A 17437-nucleotide genomic window follows, 5' to 3' on the forward strand; every position below is an offset into this window, starting at 1 on the left:
GCCAAGGTTTAATAAGTCCATAATGTGTTTTGTCTTTCCAGAAAGAAGAAATGATGTAAATCACTCACTCTCCAAACTTTAAGGTCAAAGGTGAGAAGGAAGGTCAGGAAGAACATGGCCTGGCCAAGTGTTTTTCAAAGAGGGTCTCTGCTGTCCCGGTTCAGCCATCATCACGTTGTAGTGTTCCTGCTCACCTTCTTCAGGTAAGCACGTTGCTAAAGCTGCTCTCCTGCTTTTTTTCTTTTGAGGGAGCTATTGCATGGCAAGTGTCAAATGCACTGATGGGCATACACTTACAATGTTAGTTATTCCTTCTGTTGTAGTCTTGATAGCTCTAATATAGTAGTTCTCGAGGGCTATTTTGCCCTCCAGAGGACATTTGGCAGTGTCTAAGATAGTTTTGGTTGTCATGAGCAGGGAGGAATGCTACTTGTAGTTAGTGGTGGAGACCAGGGATGTTACTAAACGTTCTCCCATGCACAGGACAGCTCTCCACAACAAAGAACATTTCGGCTCAAAATGTCAATAATGTGGAGGCGGAGAAGCCCTGGTCTGTTTGTGTTTTTTTTTTTTTTTGTACTTTTTTTTTTTTTTGAGACGGAATATCGCTTTGTTGCGCAGGCTGGAGTGCAGTGGCATGACCTCGGCTCACTGCAACCTCCACCTCCTGGGTTCAAGTGATTCTCCTGCCTCAGCCTCCCGAGTAGCTGGGATTACAGGCACGTGCCACCATGCCCAGCTACTAAATAGAAACAGTTTCACTGTGTTAGCCAGGATGGTCTCGATCTCCTGACTTCGTGATCTGCCCGCCTCGGCCTCCCAGCCTCCCAAAGTGCTGGGATTACGGGTGTGAGCCACCACGCCCGGCCAACATATCTCACTTCTTTTCATCACCCTGTTTGGAGAGAGAAGTCCTCTATTTGTTAAAACCAGGAGCTGGAGAACAAAGGTGATCTTAAGTGGTTCTCTTAGAAACATAGCATATACATCAGGCCATTGGGTGTTAGAGGCGTGCTATAAGTGACCTTATTACTCAGCTTTTTTTGATATTTCTGCTGAGTAGATTTTATTATTAATCTTTATGAAAGACACCAGAAATAATGTTTGTTTGTTTGTTTGTTTATTTATTTGAGATGGGATCTCACCCTGTCACCCAGGCTGGAGTGCAGTAGTGTGATCACGGTTCACTGCAGCCTCTGACTCGTGGGATCAAATGCTCTACCTGCCTCAGCCTCTTGAGTAGCTGGGACCACAAGCACGAACCACCACGCCTGGCTTCTTCTTATTTTTTTATTATTATTTGTAGAGATGAGGTCTTCTTATGTTCCCCAGGCTGGTCTTGAACTCCTGGGCTCAATCAGTCCTCCCGCCTCAGCCTCCCAAAGTGCTGGGGGTATAGGCATGAGCTACCATGCTTGGCTCATCCTTTTTTTTTTTTTTTTTTTTTTAAAGAGAAGAATTCTTGGCCAGGCATGGCGGCTCACACCTGTAATTCCAGCACTTTGGGAGGCCGAGGCGGGTGGATCACCTGAGGTCAGGAGTTTGAGACTAACCTGGCCAACATGGTGAAACCCCATCTCTCCTAAAAATACAAAAATCAGCTGGGCGTGGTGGCCCGCACCTGTAATTCCAGCTACTCGGGAGGCTGAGGCAGGAGAATTGGCTTGAATCTGGGAGGCGGAGTTTACAGTGAGCTGAGATTACACCACTGCACTCCAGCCTGGGCAACAGAGCGAGACTCCGTCTCAGGAAAAAAAAAAAAAAGAGAAGAATTCTTTTTTTTTTTTTTTTTTTTTTTTTGAGACAGAGTCTCGCTCTGTCCCCCCCCAGGCTGGAGTGCAGTGGCCGGATCTCGGCTCACTGCAAGCTCCACCTCCCGGGTTCATGCCATTCTCCTGCCTCAGCCTCCCGAGTAACTGGGACTACAGGCGCCCACCACCTCGCCCGGCTAGTTTTTTTGTATTTTTTAGTAGAGACGGGGTTTCACCGTGTTAGCCAGGATGGTCTCGATCTCCTGACCTCGTGATCCGCCCGTCTCGGCCTCCCAAAGTGCTGGGATTACAGGCTTGAGCCACCGCGCCCGGCCAAAAGAGAAGAATTCTAAAATTGTTCAGTGTCATGCCTGTAATCCCAGCAATTTGAGAGGCCAAGTGGTGGGAGGATCACTTGAGCCCTGGAGTTTGAGACCATCCTGGGCAACATAGCAAGACTCTGTCTCTATAAAAAATACAGAAATTTTTGTAGCCTGAGTAACCTGAGTAGCTAAGATTACAGGTGCACTGAGCGTGGTGGGGTGCGCCTGTAATCCCAGCTACTTAGGCTGGGGCGGGAGGTTCGCTTGAGCGCGGGAGGTCAAGCCCAGTGAGCTATGATCATAACTGCACTCCAGCTTGAGTGACAGAGGGAGATCCTGTCTCAAAAACTAAAAATAAATAAAATTGACAGAGCCTCTCTGAATCTATTTTGGTTCAAGTGGCTGCTCCCCAAATAAAATAAAACACAATTGAATAAAAGAAATGGGCTTATACCTGTGATTTTATTGAATGCTGTTTCTCCTTGCTATTCATTCATCTGTATTCTCTCTTTTTTGTAGTTATTCATTGCTCCATGCTTCACGAAAAACATTTAGCAATGTCAAAGTCAGTATCTCTGAGCAGTGGACCCCAAGTGCTTTTAACACGTCAGTTGAGCTGCCTGTGGAGGTAAGCAGAACAAAGTGCTGGGATGGATTGAAGGAGACCGTGCCCACCCCTAGATTCCTCTTACATTCTTTTTTGCATCTTTTGCTTGCCAGGACTCTGAAATGGCTCACTGTTTCCTATCACGTAAGAGCCAAACTATTCTACTAATTTCAAAGCCTACTCCGACTCAGTGCCATTTTACCTCTCCAGCTGGCTTATTTCTAACCGTTTAGAAATCACACCTTCTGGCTGGGCGTGGTGGCTCAAGCCTGTAATCCCAGCACTTTGGGAGGCCGAGACGGGCAGATCACGAGGTCAGGAGATCAAGACCATCCTGGCTAACATGGTGAAACCCCGTCTCTACTAAAAAATACAAAAAAACTAGCCAGGCGAGGTGGCGGGCACCTGTAGTCCCAGCTACTCGGGAGGCTGAGGCAGGGGAATGGCGTAAACCCGGGAGGCGGAGTTTGCAGTGAGCCGAGATCCGGCCACTGCACTCCAGCCTGGGCGACAGAGCGAGACTCCGTCTCAAAAAAAAAAGAAATCACACCTTCTGACGAGGCTGTTTTTTCACTGGCTTTCATTAGTGCTGTACTCGTTTCTGTCTTTGAGATATTGCATGTTATCTTTTATGTGCTCTTTTGCCTTTTTCCACCTGTCTGAAGTTTGCCTTTCTCTTTGTGTCAAGATAAAATGCCACTTTTTTTTTTTTCTTTTTTTGAAACAGGGTATCTTTCTGTTGCCCAGGCTGGAGTGCAGTGACACAATCTCTCAGGAAACATCTCTGCAGTCTCCACCTTCTGGGCTCAAGCAATCCTCCCACCTCAGCCCCCTGAGTAGCTGGGACTACAGGCGCTCACCACCATGCCCGGCTAATCTTTTTTTTTGTTTTTGAGATGGGGTTTCACCATTTCCCCAGGCTGATCTTGAACTCCTGAGCTCAAGTGATCCACCTGCCTTGGCCTCCCAAAATGCTGGGATTATAATGTGAGCCATCACACCCGGGGAAAATGCCACGTTTTCAATCAAGTTTTTTCCCAACTTCTAATTTTTCCCTTCACTAAACTCTTGTACACTGTGTATAGCATATTGTAATGTCTTGGTATTTCAATATTTTCTAATTGTTTGTTTTTCTTTTTTTGGAGACAGAGTCTCGCTCTGTTGCCCTGGCTGGAGTGCCCTGGCACGGCGCCATCTCGGCTCACTGCAAGCTCTGCCTCCCGGGTTCACGCCATTCTCCTGCCTCAGCCTCCCGTGTAGCTGGGACTGCAGGCGCCCGCCACCTCGCCCGGCTAATTTTTTTTTTGTATTTTTAGTAGAGATGGGGTTTCACCCTGTTAGTCAGGATGGTTGCTATCTCCTGACCTCGTGATCTGCCCTCCTTGGCCTCCCAAAGTCTGGGATTATAGGTGTGAGTCACCACACCCAGCCTGTTTCTTTTTTTACTTTAAATTTTTTTGTAGAGATAGTGTCTTGCCCTGTTGCCCAGGCTGGTCTTGAACTCCTGGACTCAAGCCATCTTCCGTCCTTGGCTTCCCAAAGTTTTAGGGTTACAGGTATGAGCCATTGCGCCCAGCCTGTTTCATTTGTTTGTATCTTGCTTATGTGCCTTGAAGTCAGGCGCAATCTCGGCTCACTGCAACCTCCGCCTCTGGGGTTCAAGCAATTCTCCGGCCTCAGCCTCCCAAGTAGCTGGGATTACAGGCGTGCACCACCACACCCAGCTAATTTTTCTATTTTTCGTAGAGAAGGGGTTTTGCCATGTTAGCCAGGCTAGTCTAATTCCTGACCTCAAGTGATCTGCCTGCCTCGGCCTCCCATAGTGTTGGTATTACAGGCATGAGCCACTGCCCCTGGCTAGAGTCATAAATCTTTTTTTTTTTTGAGATGGTGTCTTGCCCTTTCGCCAGGCTGGAGTGCAGTGGCGTGATCTCAGCTCACTGCAACATCCACCTCCCGGGTTCATGCGATTCTCCTGCATCAGCCTCCCGAGTAGCTGGGGACTACAGGCGCCCGCCACCATGCCCGGCTACTTTTTGTATTTTTTAGTAGAGACAGGGTTTCACCGTGTTGGCCAGGATGGTCTTGATCCCTTGACCTCGTGATCTTCCCACCTCGGTCTCCCAAAGTGCTGGGATTACAGGTGTGCGCCACTGCCCCTGGCCCAGATCATAAATCTTAAAGATGGAAGTGGTCTCAGAGAGATCATGCACCCTGCCCTCTCAGATTGGAATCTTTCTTTGTCATTCTTGGAAGATAACCATCCAGCTTCTGCTTCAGTAGTTCTAGGCAGAAGAAACTTGCTGTTGTGTGAGGTGGATGCTTACATTTTTATTCAGCTTTTGAAGAATATTCCTCCCTGTCTCTGTAAGTTTCTGTTTAGGCAAAACATTCTTGGCTTCTTCAGCTGTAGTTTAGTGACACTGAGCACTGATTGTGGGATTTCAGGTACAGCCTGAACAATATAGAGAAAAACAGGATTTCGTTTAGGCACTAGATTTCCGGTTGTATTGCCTAAGGCTGCCTTTATTTTTAAGTAACTGGGTTGGGGGTTCCCAAGACCACCCCCAGTTTGGTGATTAACTAGGAGGACTCAACATAGAGTATGTGTGGCTGTAATTTATTCCAGTGAGAGGATATGAGGTAAACTCAGCAAAGGGAAGAGGCCGGCCTGGTGTGAAGTCTGGAAGAGGCCAGGCCCAGAGGCCTCTTTCATTAATTTTTAATTTAAAAAGTTTTTAAATTATTTTTTAAGAGATGGGGCTCTTGCTATGTTGCCCAGGCCGTACTTGAACTCCTGGACTCAAACGATCCTCCTGCCTCAGCCTCCTGAGTAGCTGGGACTACACGTGTGTGCCACCGTGGCCAACTAAAAAAATATTTTGCTTATATATTTTTAAAAGTTAAAAAGTTAAACAGAAAAACATTTCTTAAGTGCTCTAAATAGCATCCTAAAAAGTACCTTTTATAGCTTTCATTTCTATGCTTAGCTCTGGGTGTTTTACAAAATGAGTTCAGCAGACACAGTCTCTGTTACCTTTAGAACTTATAATGGATCCACTGACATGGACAAACATTGGAAATGGTAAATAAACATAATAAACATAAAATCTATGTCTATAGATAATAATCACTAGATATTATATTTGGGAACAACTCAGCTAAAAACTATAATAAAAATTTGTACAGTTCTTACATGAGAATAGTGCTAGAGAATCTAAAATTATCCCCAGGAGAAGGAAAAAGAATTTAAAGTGTCTTGGGCCAGGCGCGATGGCTCAGGCCTGTAATCCCACCACTTTGGGAGGCCTAGGTAGGAGGATTGCTTGAGGCAAGGAGTTTGAGACTAGTCTGGGCAACATAGAGAGACCACTGTTTCTACAAAAATGAAAAAAAACACCAAAAAAACCAAACAAAAAAACACTTTGGGAGGCCGAGGCGGGCAGATCACTTGAGGTCGGGAGTTTGAGAGCAGCCTGGCCAACATGGCGACACTCCATCTCTACTGAAAATACAAAAATTAGCTGGGTATGGTGGTGCATGCCTGTAGTCCCAGCTTCTTGGGAGGCTGAGGCAGGAGAATGGCTTGAACCCGGGAGGTGGAGTTTGCAATGAGCCGAGATCATGCCATTGCACTCCAGCCTGGGTGACAGAGTGAGACTGTCTCAAAAAAAAAAAAAAAAAAAATTTAGCTGGGTGTGGTGGCACATATCTGTACTCCCAGCTACTTAGGAGGCTGAGGTGGGAGGATGATTTGGTCTCTGGAGGTCAAGGCTGCAGTGAGCCATGTTTGTGCCACTGCACTCCAGCTTGGGTGACAGAGCAAGACCCTGTCTCAAAAAGTGTCTTTGGAGATTCCATCTCAACCTTGTGCACAGCTACTTGGTAGATTCCCACGTAAACATGTTCCACTCTGCCTTATGCAAAGAACCGCATGCATAAGTTGGCCTGTCGTCCATCCTCTGCTCACCACTTTGAGGAAGCCCTTCCGTGTTAGTGAGCCTCCCCTGTCCTCCTGCATAGCCCTTATTCTGTTATAAACATTCTCACCTGGGAAACCCACAAGGGACCTTTAGTGTGTGCACAGGAAGTACCTCACATCGAGCAAGTGTAGTAGCTTATATAGTCCCCCCAGCACAATACAAGAAAACCCTGCAGTACATTCAGGCTGGTAAGTTCACATCAAACGTACGCTCAGACCAGGTTGAATCACATTTAGCATGTTGACTTAGTTGTATTGGTGACTTTCATTAAACATTGGATGGTTCACTGTGAATAACTGGAACATGACTAACCAAGTAGTATAGTCATCCTGATCTGAGCTATGTTATTGATGTTAACTTTCTTCTCCAGGCTTTTTTCTGTTACCCTGTTTCCTGCATCTGTTTGTTAGTCCTACTTTCTTCTTTTAGTTTTTGGTTCGGTTTTGTTTTCCATTTAAGTCAACAGTCAAAAAATATATTTCAACTGAATTCTGGCAGTGAAGCAGAAAAAAAAGCTGTTTAAAATCTGTTAATTCTTGGAAAAGCCACACCTGCAGGGAGTTTTCGGTAACTTCTTGGAGGAGTAAAGAAAACCTACAACTTTGAGCAGCTGCTTAATAAGGTCCTTGTCTCTAGCTCACACCGGTGCGTGTACCCAGCAGGGCTTAATCATGGGTCCTGATCAGTCTGGTGGGCACACAAGGATGGAAGACTGTGGTTGCAGGGAAAATGTGGGAACGTCACTCTCATTGAAGACATTTAGGACCCCAAATTGGCATTGCTGAAAATCCTGTTTGATGTCAGCTGTGTGAGCCTGCGCTGCTTTCTCATCTTGGATAGAACGCGTCTTCACAGTATGTGTGAGGTGGCATTAAAGTAACCAGATTGGTGCCAGAAGCCACCCAGAAATGAGTTCCACTGCTTTGGAATCACACTTTGTTTATGATTTGGGGATTTTATTTTTTGTTAAAGATATATTTCTTTGATTCTTTTGTTGTTCATAAGCTGGATTATTGAGTATTCACACACGTGTGAGATGTGCCACCCTTGGACCTTGTTACAACGTGGGCACATTACTCACTTGACATGGATTAAAAATAAAGATTTTTTTTTAAACTGCTGATTGCGATTTTTCTCTTTAAAATTCTTTTAAAGGTAAATTTTTTTTTTTTTTTTTTTTTTTTTTTGAGACGGAGTTTTGCTCTGTAGCTCAGGCTGGAGTGCAATGGCGCTCTCTCTCAGCTCACTGCAATTTCTGCCTCCCAGGTTCAAGCGATTCTCCTAAGTCTATGGAGTAGCTGGGATTACAGGTGCACACCACCACGCCCGGCTGATTTTTTTTATTTTAGTAGAGATGAGGTTTCACCGTGTTGCCCAGGCTGGTCTCGAACTCCTGAGCTCAGGCAATCCACCTGCCCCCGCCTTCCAAAGTGCTAGGATTACAAGCATAAGCTACTGCACCCGGCCTGTTTTTTTTTTCCTTTTTTTTTTTTTTTTGAGGTGCAGTCTTGATCTGTCGCCCAGGCTGGAGTGCAGTGGCACAATCTTGTGCTCACTACAACCTTTGCCTCCTGGGTTGAAGCGATTCTTTTGCCTTAACCTCCTGAGTAGCTGGGACTACAGGCGCGTGCCACCACACCTGGCTAATTTTTGTATTTTTAGTAGAGATGGGGTTTCACCATATTGGCCAGGCTGGTCTCAAACTCCTGGCCTCGTGATCCCCCCATCTCGGTCTCCCAGAGTGCTGGGATTACAGGCATGAGCCACTGCGCCGGCCTTGTTTGTTTTTTAAGATGGGGTCTTGCTCTGTTGCTCAGGCTGGAGTACAGTGGCATGATTATAGCTCACTGCAGCTTTGAAGTCCTGGGCTCAGGCGATCTTCCCATCTCAGCTTCCTGTACTCTGGCACTACAGGTGTGCACCAGCATGCCCAGCTAACTTATTTTTATTTTTGTAGAGATGTGGGGGGTGTCTCACCATGTTGCCTATGCTGGTCTTCAACTCCTGGTCTCAAAGGATCCTCCTGCCTGGGCCTCCCAGAGTGTTGGATTATAAGCATGAGTTACTGGACCCAGCCTCTTTAAATATTCTAAAATCTAATTTTTTTTTTTTTTTGAGATTGTGTCTTGCTTTGTCACCCAGGCTGGAGTACAGTGTCAATCTCAGCTCACTGCAACCTCTGCCTCCTGGGTTCAAGCAATTCTTCCACCTCAGTCTCACGAGTAGCTGGGCCTACAGGCACATGCCACCGCGCCCGGCTAGTTTTTGTATTTTTTGGTAGAGGTAGGGCTTTGCCATGTTGGCCAGGCTGGTCTCAAACTCCTGACCTCAAGCGACCAGCCTGTCTCGGCCTCCCAGAGTGCTTGGGATGGTAGGCATAAGCCACTGTACTTGGCCTAAAATCAAAATTTCTTTCTGGCCGGGCGCGGTGGCTCAAGCCTGTAATCCCAGCACTTTGGGAGGCCGAGACGGGCGGATCACGAGGTCAGGAGATCGAGACCATCCTGGGTAACACAGTGAAACCCCGTCTCTACTAAAAATACAAAAACTTAGCCGGGCGAGGTGGCAGGCGCCTGTAGTCCCAGCTACTCGGGAGGCTGAGGCAGGAGAATGGCGTGAACCCGGGAGGCAGAGCTTGCAGTGAGCTGAGATCCGGCCACTGCACTCCAGCCTGGGTGACAGAGTGAGACTCCGTCTCAAAAAAAAAAAAAAAAAAATTTCTTTCTGTAACAACCCATCTCAGAAATGCCAGGATATTATAATTAGTAAGTACCTCAGAAATGATTTAGTCCAAGCATTTTCTAGCTTTTTGGTCATAGGACCTCAAAATGTTTTTGGTTATATGGGTTTATATCTATAGATACTAGTTTAGAAATTAAAGCTGAGAATTTAAAAAATACATTGGAGTTTTTGGGATTGCATTTTAATGAATTAAATAAGTCAATAAATAGTAACATAAATAACATCTTCTGAAAAATGACTTTTTCAAAACAAAATAATGAGTGGCATTGTTTTTACAGTTTTGCACATCACTTCATGTCAATAGGAGATAGTGGGTTTTCATGTCTCCTTTGAATTCAGTGTATTGCAGAGTTTATTCAAAGATCTTTAGCTGGGCATGGTGGAGTGTGTAGTCCCACATACTCAGAAAGCTAATGCTGGATCGCTTGAGCCTAGGATTTCAAGAGCAACCTGGGCAACATAATGAGACTCCATCTCAAAAAAAAAAAAAATTCTTTGAAATATAGGAAGAAAATTTGGCCTTTTCACAGGTTTGAAGTTAGAAAAGAGGGAAGTGTTTTTGTAGCCTTTTCAGCTAGTTGTAGATGTTCATTTGTCTTTGGTACTACAGCAAAATTTGGGTAAGTGATAATTTCTTAAAAATTAGTGCCAGTGATGGAATCTGAAACTATCAGTGCACTTTGGAATACTCTTACATTAAGATCCATTGGTCTGTGGTGTTCTTTGGATCTTTAAAGTGACAGGCTCATTTCATTCATGTCTGAGGCAATCCCTGCCAAATACTCAAATCTGAGTAACTAGTTTCTCAGTCAGTCTTTCAAGTCAAAATACGTTCTAGCTGCTTTGGTATCAGAAGTGATTCTTGCAGACTTTCTACTTACTGACACAGAATATGAAAAATTATTGGCCGGACGCAGTGGCTCACTCCTGTAATCCCAGCATTTTGGGAGGCTGAGGGGAGCAGATCATGAGGTCAGGAGTTCGAGATCAGCCTGACCAACATGGTGAAACCCCGTCTCTACTAAAATTACAAAAATTAGCCGGGCATGGTGGCACGTGCCTGTAATTTCAACTACTCAGGAGGCTGAGGTAGGAGAATCGTTTGAACCCGGGAGGCAGAGGTTGCTGTGAGCCGAGATCGCACCACTGCACTCAAGCCCGGGCGACAGAGTGAGGCTGTGTCTCAAAAAAAAAAAAAAGAAAAAGAAAAATTATTTTACTCAAGGACCTACGGTTTATAAAATTAAAAATTTTTACTGCTTCATGAAGGACAGTCTTATGTGACACTGTTTTTTTTTTTTTTTTTTTTTTTTGACATAGAGTCTCACTGTGTCACCCAGGCTGAAGTGCAGTGGCACAATCTCAGTTCAGTGCAACCTCCTCCTTTCAGGTTCAAGCAATTCTACTGCCTCAGCTTCCCGAGTAGCTGGGATTGCAGGTACTCGCCACCGCACCGGGCTAATTTTTATAATTTTAGCAGAGATGGGGGTTTCACCGTGTTGGTCAGGCTGGTCTTGAACTTTTGACTTCAAGTGATCCACCCTCCTGGGCCTCCCAAAGTGCCGGGATTACAGGTGTGAGCCGCCCAGCCCAGCCGACATTGGCTTTTTAAAATCTTTTTTTGGTTTTTTATTGTAAGGATGTTGCAGTGGGCAATATGGTGATTACTAGTGCTGTCTGGCATTACTGCCTTGGTTTATGCTAAGGTGCGGCAGTTTCTCTCCAGTGCAGAAGGAAACAAAGTCAAAAGGACATCACATTTTAATGTGGTGCAAATAATTTTGACCTTGCAGACCCCCTTGGAGGAAGGCTCTGGAGGCCTCTCCATCTACCCGAGTTCCGTGGACCACAGTTGGAGGGCTGTGATCTGGTCCATCTCCCATCCTGTTGAAGAACCCCTTCTGTATCTTTGAGAAATTACCTTCCCGTTTCCCTCGGGGATGTCTATTGTGGGGGAAATTCACTACACCGTGAAGCAGCCCATTACATTTTTGAAAGTTCTGTAAACTAACTCAGATCTTTTTTCCACCGCTGGCCCTTCATAAAGTTGAGGATAACTTTTCACAGATCCCCTGTGTCTCTCTTTTTCAGCATAAATTTGTATTTCCATTTCCTTCAGTGGTTCCTCTCATGGCCTGGTTTCGTATATCCTGCTCATCTTTCTTTAGAATGAAAATGAATGGACATTATTTAATTCATTACAAAAGATACTGACAAAATAACCATGGGTTATTTTCACTGTTAGACCCTGTATAAATATGTGTAAGACTTGGTTCTTATCCTAAAGGAATTTAAAAAACTGGATTCATTTCAACACAGCTGAAGAATATAAACATCCTGCAGAATCATACATGGCATTTTGCAGTTAGAAAGAACCTAGCTCTCGGCTGAGTGCGGTGGTTCATGCCCGTAATCTCAGCACTTTGGGAGGTGGAGGCGGGCAAATCACTTGAGGTCGGGATTTCAAGACCAGCATGGCCAACATGGCAAAACCCCATCTCTACTAAAAATACAAAAACCATCTGGGCATGGTGGCACGTGCCTGTAATCCTAGCTGAGGGAGGCTGAGGCAGGAGAATCCCTTGCACCCAGGAGGTAGAGGTTGCAGTGAGCCAAGATCGCGCCACTGCCCTCCAGCCTGGGCAATGGAGTGAGACTCCATCTCAAAAAAATAAATAAATAAATAAAAATAGAACTTAACTCGTTTTGTGGTTCTACAGACTGGCCACTGAGGTACTCTGAGAGCTGCTCAGCTGTTTTGTCGTGAATGGGTTGTAGGTGAGATGCGATCTCCCTTCCCTAAGCTCCTGGGGTTGCTAGGTGGGGTTTGGGATAGTCTCCTCCTGATTTTAGACTGGTGGATATTCCCAGGCCAATCAGCTCTGACCTTGAACATCATCTTCAGTTTACCCCAGTGTGTTGTACAAAGATCGTTTTCTATGTGTGCCTATGAAGAAGCTGAGAAGTATTGGGATAAGTGGCCTCTCTAGGGCAACAAATTCTTTTTTTTTTTTTTTTTTTTTTTTTTTGAGATGGACTCTCGCTCTGTCGCCCGGGCTGGAGTGCAGTGGCACGATCTCGGCTCACTGCAAGCTCCGCCTCCCGGGTTCACGCCATTCTCCTGTAGCGCAACAAATTCTTTTTTTTTTTTTTTGAGACGGAGTCTCGCTCTGTTGCCCAGGCTGGAGTGCAGTGGCGCGATCTCGGCTCACTGCAAGCTCCGCCTCCTGGGTTTACGCCATTCTCCTGCCTCAGCCTCCTGAGTAGCTGGGACTACAGGCGCCCGCCACCGCGCCCGGCTAATTTTTTGTATTTTTAGTAGAGACGGGGTTTCACCGTGGTCTCGATCTCCTGACCTTGTGATCCGCCCGCCTCGGCCTCCCAAAGTGCTGGGATTACAGGCGTGAGCCACCGCGCCCGGCCAACAAATTCTTAAGCATAGAGTTGGGGTTGTAAGTTTTCTGAGTACCAGACTAGAAAGATAATAAAGTTGGCAAGACATTGTGATTTGATTGAAGTAGGTTAATGAAGGACACTTTTTTTCATTTTAAAAATCAAGATGTGATTTATAATTACCTTTTTAGTATACAGTTCTACAGTTTTTGATAACACATATAGTGTTGTAACTATTCCAAGATATAGAACATCACTCCCTAGATTCTCTTTACCCCTTGTTAGCCCTTCTTGCTTCCCTCAGCCCTAGGCAACCACTGATCAGTAGGAAATTATTTTTGAAGAGTATTGTAAAATGTTTCCTTAGATGGAGTTAGACTTAATTTCTCCCATCCAAGTAGTAACCAGGCCTGACCCCACTTAACTTCCTATATCAGATGAGATCACATGCTTTCAGGGTGGTATGGCCCTAGATGGTAGGCATAATTTCTAATTGATTGGATATTGAATTCTGCCAAACAAAAAGATTATAATCAGAATGTATTTCTTCTAAATGTCTGCTTTTAAACTTACTGCCCCACTTTCTTACTTAATTCACTTAGTCACTAGCGTTTGGGCATTCTAATGATACATGTTTGAGGTGATAGGTTAATTGCCCTGAATTGATCATTACATGTTGAATATATGTTGAAATATCACACTGTACTCCCTTAATATGTACAATGATTATGTGTCAATTAAAAATAATAAAAGCAAAAAAAAAATACTAGTTATTTCTTTTCTTTTCTTTTTTGAGACGGAGTTTTGCTCTTGTTGTCCAGGCTGGAGTGCAATGGTGCGATCTCTGCTCACCGCAACCTCCACCTCCCGGGTTCAAGCAATTCTTGTGCCTCAGCCTCCTGAGTAGCTGGGATTACAGGCATGTGCCACCACGCCCAACTAATTTTGTATTTTTAGTAGAGATGGGCTTTCTCCATGTTGGTCAGGCTGGTCTCAAACTCCTGACCTCAGGTGGTCTGCCTGCCTCGGCCTCCCAAAGTGTTGGGATTACAGGTGTGAGCCACCGCACCCGGCTATACTAGTCATTTCTGAATGCATTTGAAGTAAAAGTTGGTCTTGAGCATTACTGGTGTTTTGGAAGTGTTTGTGAAGGGGCTTTGAGAAACAGAAAGCGCTAGCAGATTCCACAGGGACTGACCCATTCCTGCTGTCTTACTGCAGATCTGGAGCAGCAACCATTTGTTCCCCAGTGCAGAGAAAGCGACTCTTTTCCTCGGAACACTGGATACCATTTTCCTCTTCTCCTATGCTGTGGTAAGTTTTAGAACTCTAGGGTTTAAAGGTAAAGAAAAATGTAAAAGGAAACAACGCTGAGCCTTACGAAATGTGTACAGGATTTTGAATTTGCTGACTGAGGCAGAGTTCAGTATTTCTGAAGTTTATATTTTTTATTCTTCCCATTCATTTATTAATTCATTCAACAGATATTTATTGCTCATGTAGCACATGTCAATGGGAATTTATCCTGAACAACGCAAAAATGCCCTGCCTTGATGGAGCCTGTGTTCTTCGGTGGGGAGCTTGGGGAGACAGTCACCAAATGCTATAAATAAATTGTAGAGTACATTTGAAGGTGATAAGTGCAATGAAGGAAAATAAAGCAGAGAAGGGGGACTAAAGGGGCCTGAGTGAGGTTGTAATTTTAAGTAGCATAGCTGGGAGACCTCAGGAGGCAGCGGGCATTTGAGTGAAGACCCAAGCAGGTGAGTGAGGTCGGTGTGCTTGGATCAGAGCTGTAAGAAGTGAGGCCAGAGATGTGGCGGGGCTCAGATCAGTAGGGTTTTGGTGCTTTGTAGGGGCTTTGGCTTTAACCTTGAGTGCGATGGGAGCTGCTGGAAGGTTTTGTGCAGAGCAGCAGCAGGACCTGACTTAGGTTTGGACAGGCGCACTTGCTCTGGGAGCTGAGTTCTTTGGAGGTGAAGGATGATGGTGGCTTGGGTCCAGCATAGCAGTAACAGAGGTTGCGGGAAAGTAGATTTTAGTAGTGTGTTGGAGGTAAAGCCAATATTTTTTCCCTCTTGAATGTGGAATGTAAGAGAAATGTGTGAAGAACACCTCCAGGGTGGAAGTGTCATGGCGGAGGGGAAACTGGGGAGATAGAAAGATTTGGGGACTCGCTTTTGGATGCATTACATTTGACCACTACTGCCCAGATGATGAAGAGCACGCGCTTGGGCATTGAGTCGGAGTTCAAGGTGTAGGTTCAGGCTGAAGATACACATCCCAAGGATTGTATTGGCCTTTATTATTTTTATTATTTTTTATTTTTGAGACAGAGTTTGCTCTTGTCACCCAGGCTGGAGTGCAATGGCACGATCTCGGCTCACTGCAACCTCCGCCTCCCGGGTTCAAGCAGTTCTCCTGCCTCAGCCTCCCGAGTAGCTGGGATTACAGGCATGCACCACCACGCCCGGCTAATTTTGTATTTTTTTAGTAGAGATGTTGGTCAGGCTGATCTCGAACTTCTGACCTCAGGCGATCTGCCTGCCTTGGCCTCCCAAGTGCTGGGATTACAGGCATGAGCCACTGCGCCTTCCCTTTTAGATGATTTATAGATCAAAACTGTGAAACTGCATGAATTGATCAAGGCAACAGGCGAGGGCCGGGAAGAGGTGTGAAGCCTGAGCCCTAGGGCTTCCACTCCTCAGAGGTGGGTGAGGAATGGGCCAGGTGGCGGGGATGGAGTGGTAAGGAAGGTGGGGCTAGGTGTGGTGGCTCACGCCTGTAATCCTAGCACTTTGGGAAGCCGAGGCGGGTAAATAACTTGGAGTCAGGAGTTTGAGACCATCCTGGCCAACAGGAAGAAACCCCGTTTCCAATAAAAATACAAAAATTAGCCAGATGTGGGTGCCTGTAGTCCCAGCTACTTGGGAGGCTGAGGCAGGAGAATTACTTGAACCCAGGAGGAGGAGGTTGCAGTGAGCCGAGATTGTGCCACTGCACTCCAGCCTGGATGGCAAAATGAGATTCCGTCTCAAAAAAAAAAAAAAAGCAAGGCGGGATCCTGGAGAGGTAGCATCCTGGGAGACATTCCACGGTGGTGAGGAGTAATTCAGCATAAGGATAGGCAGCTGGCATCTCTGGCTTGCTGTAGGAACGGCTGTGGTGGCTCCCACATTAGAGTTCTGGAGCCGACAGTGGCAGCAGCTGGAACGTGGACTGTGAGAGGAGCCTTCCTTTTCTCCCCAGCATATAAGATGCTGTCTTTAAATGTGCCTTATTAAAAACGCCTTTTAATTCTCAATGTTCAGGCCATGTGAAATACTGGGTAAAAGTCCTGAAGTAGTTTCTAAATGTTTATTTGGTTAATTATATTTATTTATTTATTTATTTATTTTATTTATTATTTCTTTTTTGAGATGCAGACTTGCTCTGTCGCCCAGGCTGGAGTGCAGTGGGGCAATCTCAGCTCGCTATAGCCTCTGCCTCCCAGGTTCCAGCAATTCTCCTGCCTCAGCCTTCTGGGTAATTGGGATTACAAGTGCACGCCACCATGCCCGGCTAATTTTTGTATTTTTAGTAGAGACGGGGTTTCACCATGTTGGCCAGGCTGGTCTCGAGCTCCTGTCCTCAGTTGATCCGCCCACCTCTGCCTTCCAAAGTGCTGGGATTACAGGCGTGAGCTACCACACCTGGCCTATATGTGTGTGTGTATAGTGTGTGTGTGTGTGTGTGTATGTGTGTGTGTGTATATATATATATATATATATATTTTTTTTTTTTTTTTTTTTTTTGAGATGGAGTCTCGCTCTGTTGCCCAGGCTGGAGTGCAGTGGTGCAATCTCGGCTCACTGCAGCCTCCACCCCCTGGGTTCAAGCAATTCTTCTGCCTCAGCCTCTCGAGTAGCTGGGACTGCAGGCATGTGCCACCACGCCCTGGTAATTTTTTTTGTATTTTTAGTAGAGACGGGGTTTTACCATGTTGGTCAGGCTGATCTCGAACTCCTGACCTCAAATTATCCGCCCGCCTCAACCTCCCAAAGTTCTGGGTGGGATTACAGGCATGAGCCACCACGCCCAGTCTATTTGTTTAATTATGAAGAGTATCTTTTCTTCAAAGAGGAAACAGAGAAACAGTTGGAATGGTTCTCTGGTCATTCATTTAGTCTGTGTAAAATCCCCAGATGGGGCACTGGGCTTTGGCTAGAGCTGGTGACAGGGTGCTTGCTTCTCTTTGAGCCACTCATTTCCTTCAGGGACCATTTTAAGAGGCAGTGCAGTCTACTGGAAAGGCCAGCTCTGCCATGATTAACTAGCTGTGTTAAACTTGGTTGCAAAGTAGAACTTAACCTTTTTTGGTATTTAGTTTCCTCATCTATAGAGTCATCTAGAGGAATAAATAGATTTAGGACATAAAAGATCAGTGCCATGAAAATTCAATGGTCATGGTTTTTTATCTTGAGCTGTACTTCCTTCTGTAATTTAGGGTCACTTTGCTTTCTGCAGCAAAACAGAATGTATTGATTCTGGCAGGGCACGGTGGCTCACACCTGTAATCCCACCCAGCACTTTGGGAGGCTGAAGCGGGTGGATCACCTGAGGTCAGGAGTTCGAGACCAGTCTGGCCAACATGGTGAA

At 45.6% G+C, this 17437-nt stretch overlaps 2 protein-coding genes and 1 non-coding gene across 43 annotated transcripts in view; 2 read left to right on the plus strand and 1 right to left on the minus strand.

Moving 5' to 3' along the window:
• Positions 1-17437, minus strand: part of NDUFB2 (NADH:ubiquinone oxidoreductase subunit B2) — a 1166996-nt gene that overhangs the window by 310614 nt on the left and 838945 nt on the right. The window contains exon 1 of one of the 40 annotated variants that reach the window (XM_050782314.1): positions 8384-8388. The exons of the other annotated variants lie outside the window; for them this stretch is intronic. The gene's annotated coding sequence lies outside the window, so the exon portion shown is untranslated. Of the gene's footprint in view, positions 1-8383; positions 8389-17437 lie in introns of those variants that run through there. 40 annotated transcript variants of the gene reach the window in all.
• SLC37A3 (solute carrier family 37 member 3) overlaps positions 1-17437 on the plus strand; it is a 65046-nt gene that overhangs the window by 15915 nt on the left and 31694 nt on the right. The window contains exons 2-4 of one of the 2 annotated variants that reach the window (XM_050782251.1): positions 42-203; positions 2594-2702; positions 14021-14113. In XM_050782251.1, the coding sequence (XP_050638208.1) occupies positions 115-203; positions 2594-2702; positions 14021-14113 (291 nt within the window). In that variant the 5' untranslated portion in view covers positions 42-114. Of the gene's footprint in view, positions 1-41; positions 204-2593; positions 2703-14020; positions 14114-17437 lie in introns of those variants that run through there. The other variant, XM_050782252.1, reaches the window with a different exon arrangement.
• On the plus strand, positions 7650-7751 carry LOC126951872 (small nucleolar RNA U13). The gene has a single exon (XR_007724715.1). It is a non-coding gene; the product is annotated as a small nucleolar RNA U13 (small nucleolar RNA).

This window comes from Macaca thibetana, chromosome 3, assembly GCF_024542745.1.
Source record: "Macaca thibetana thibetana isolate TM-01 chromosome 3, ASM2454274v1, whole genome shotgun sequence".
NCBI lineage: Eukaryota > Metazoa > Chordata > Mammalia > Primates > Cercopithecidae > Macaca > Macaca thibetana.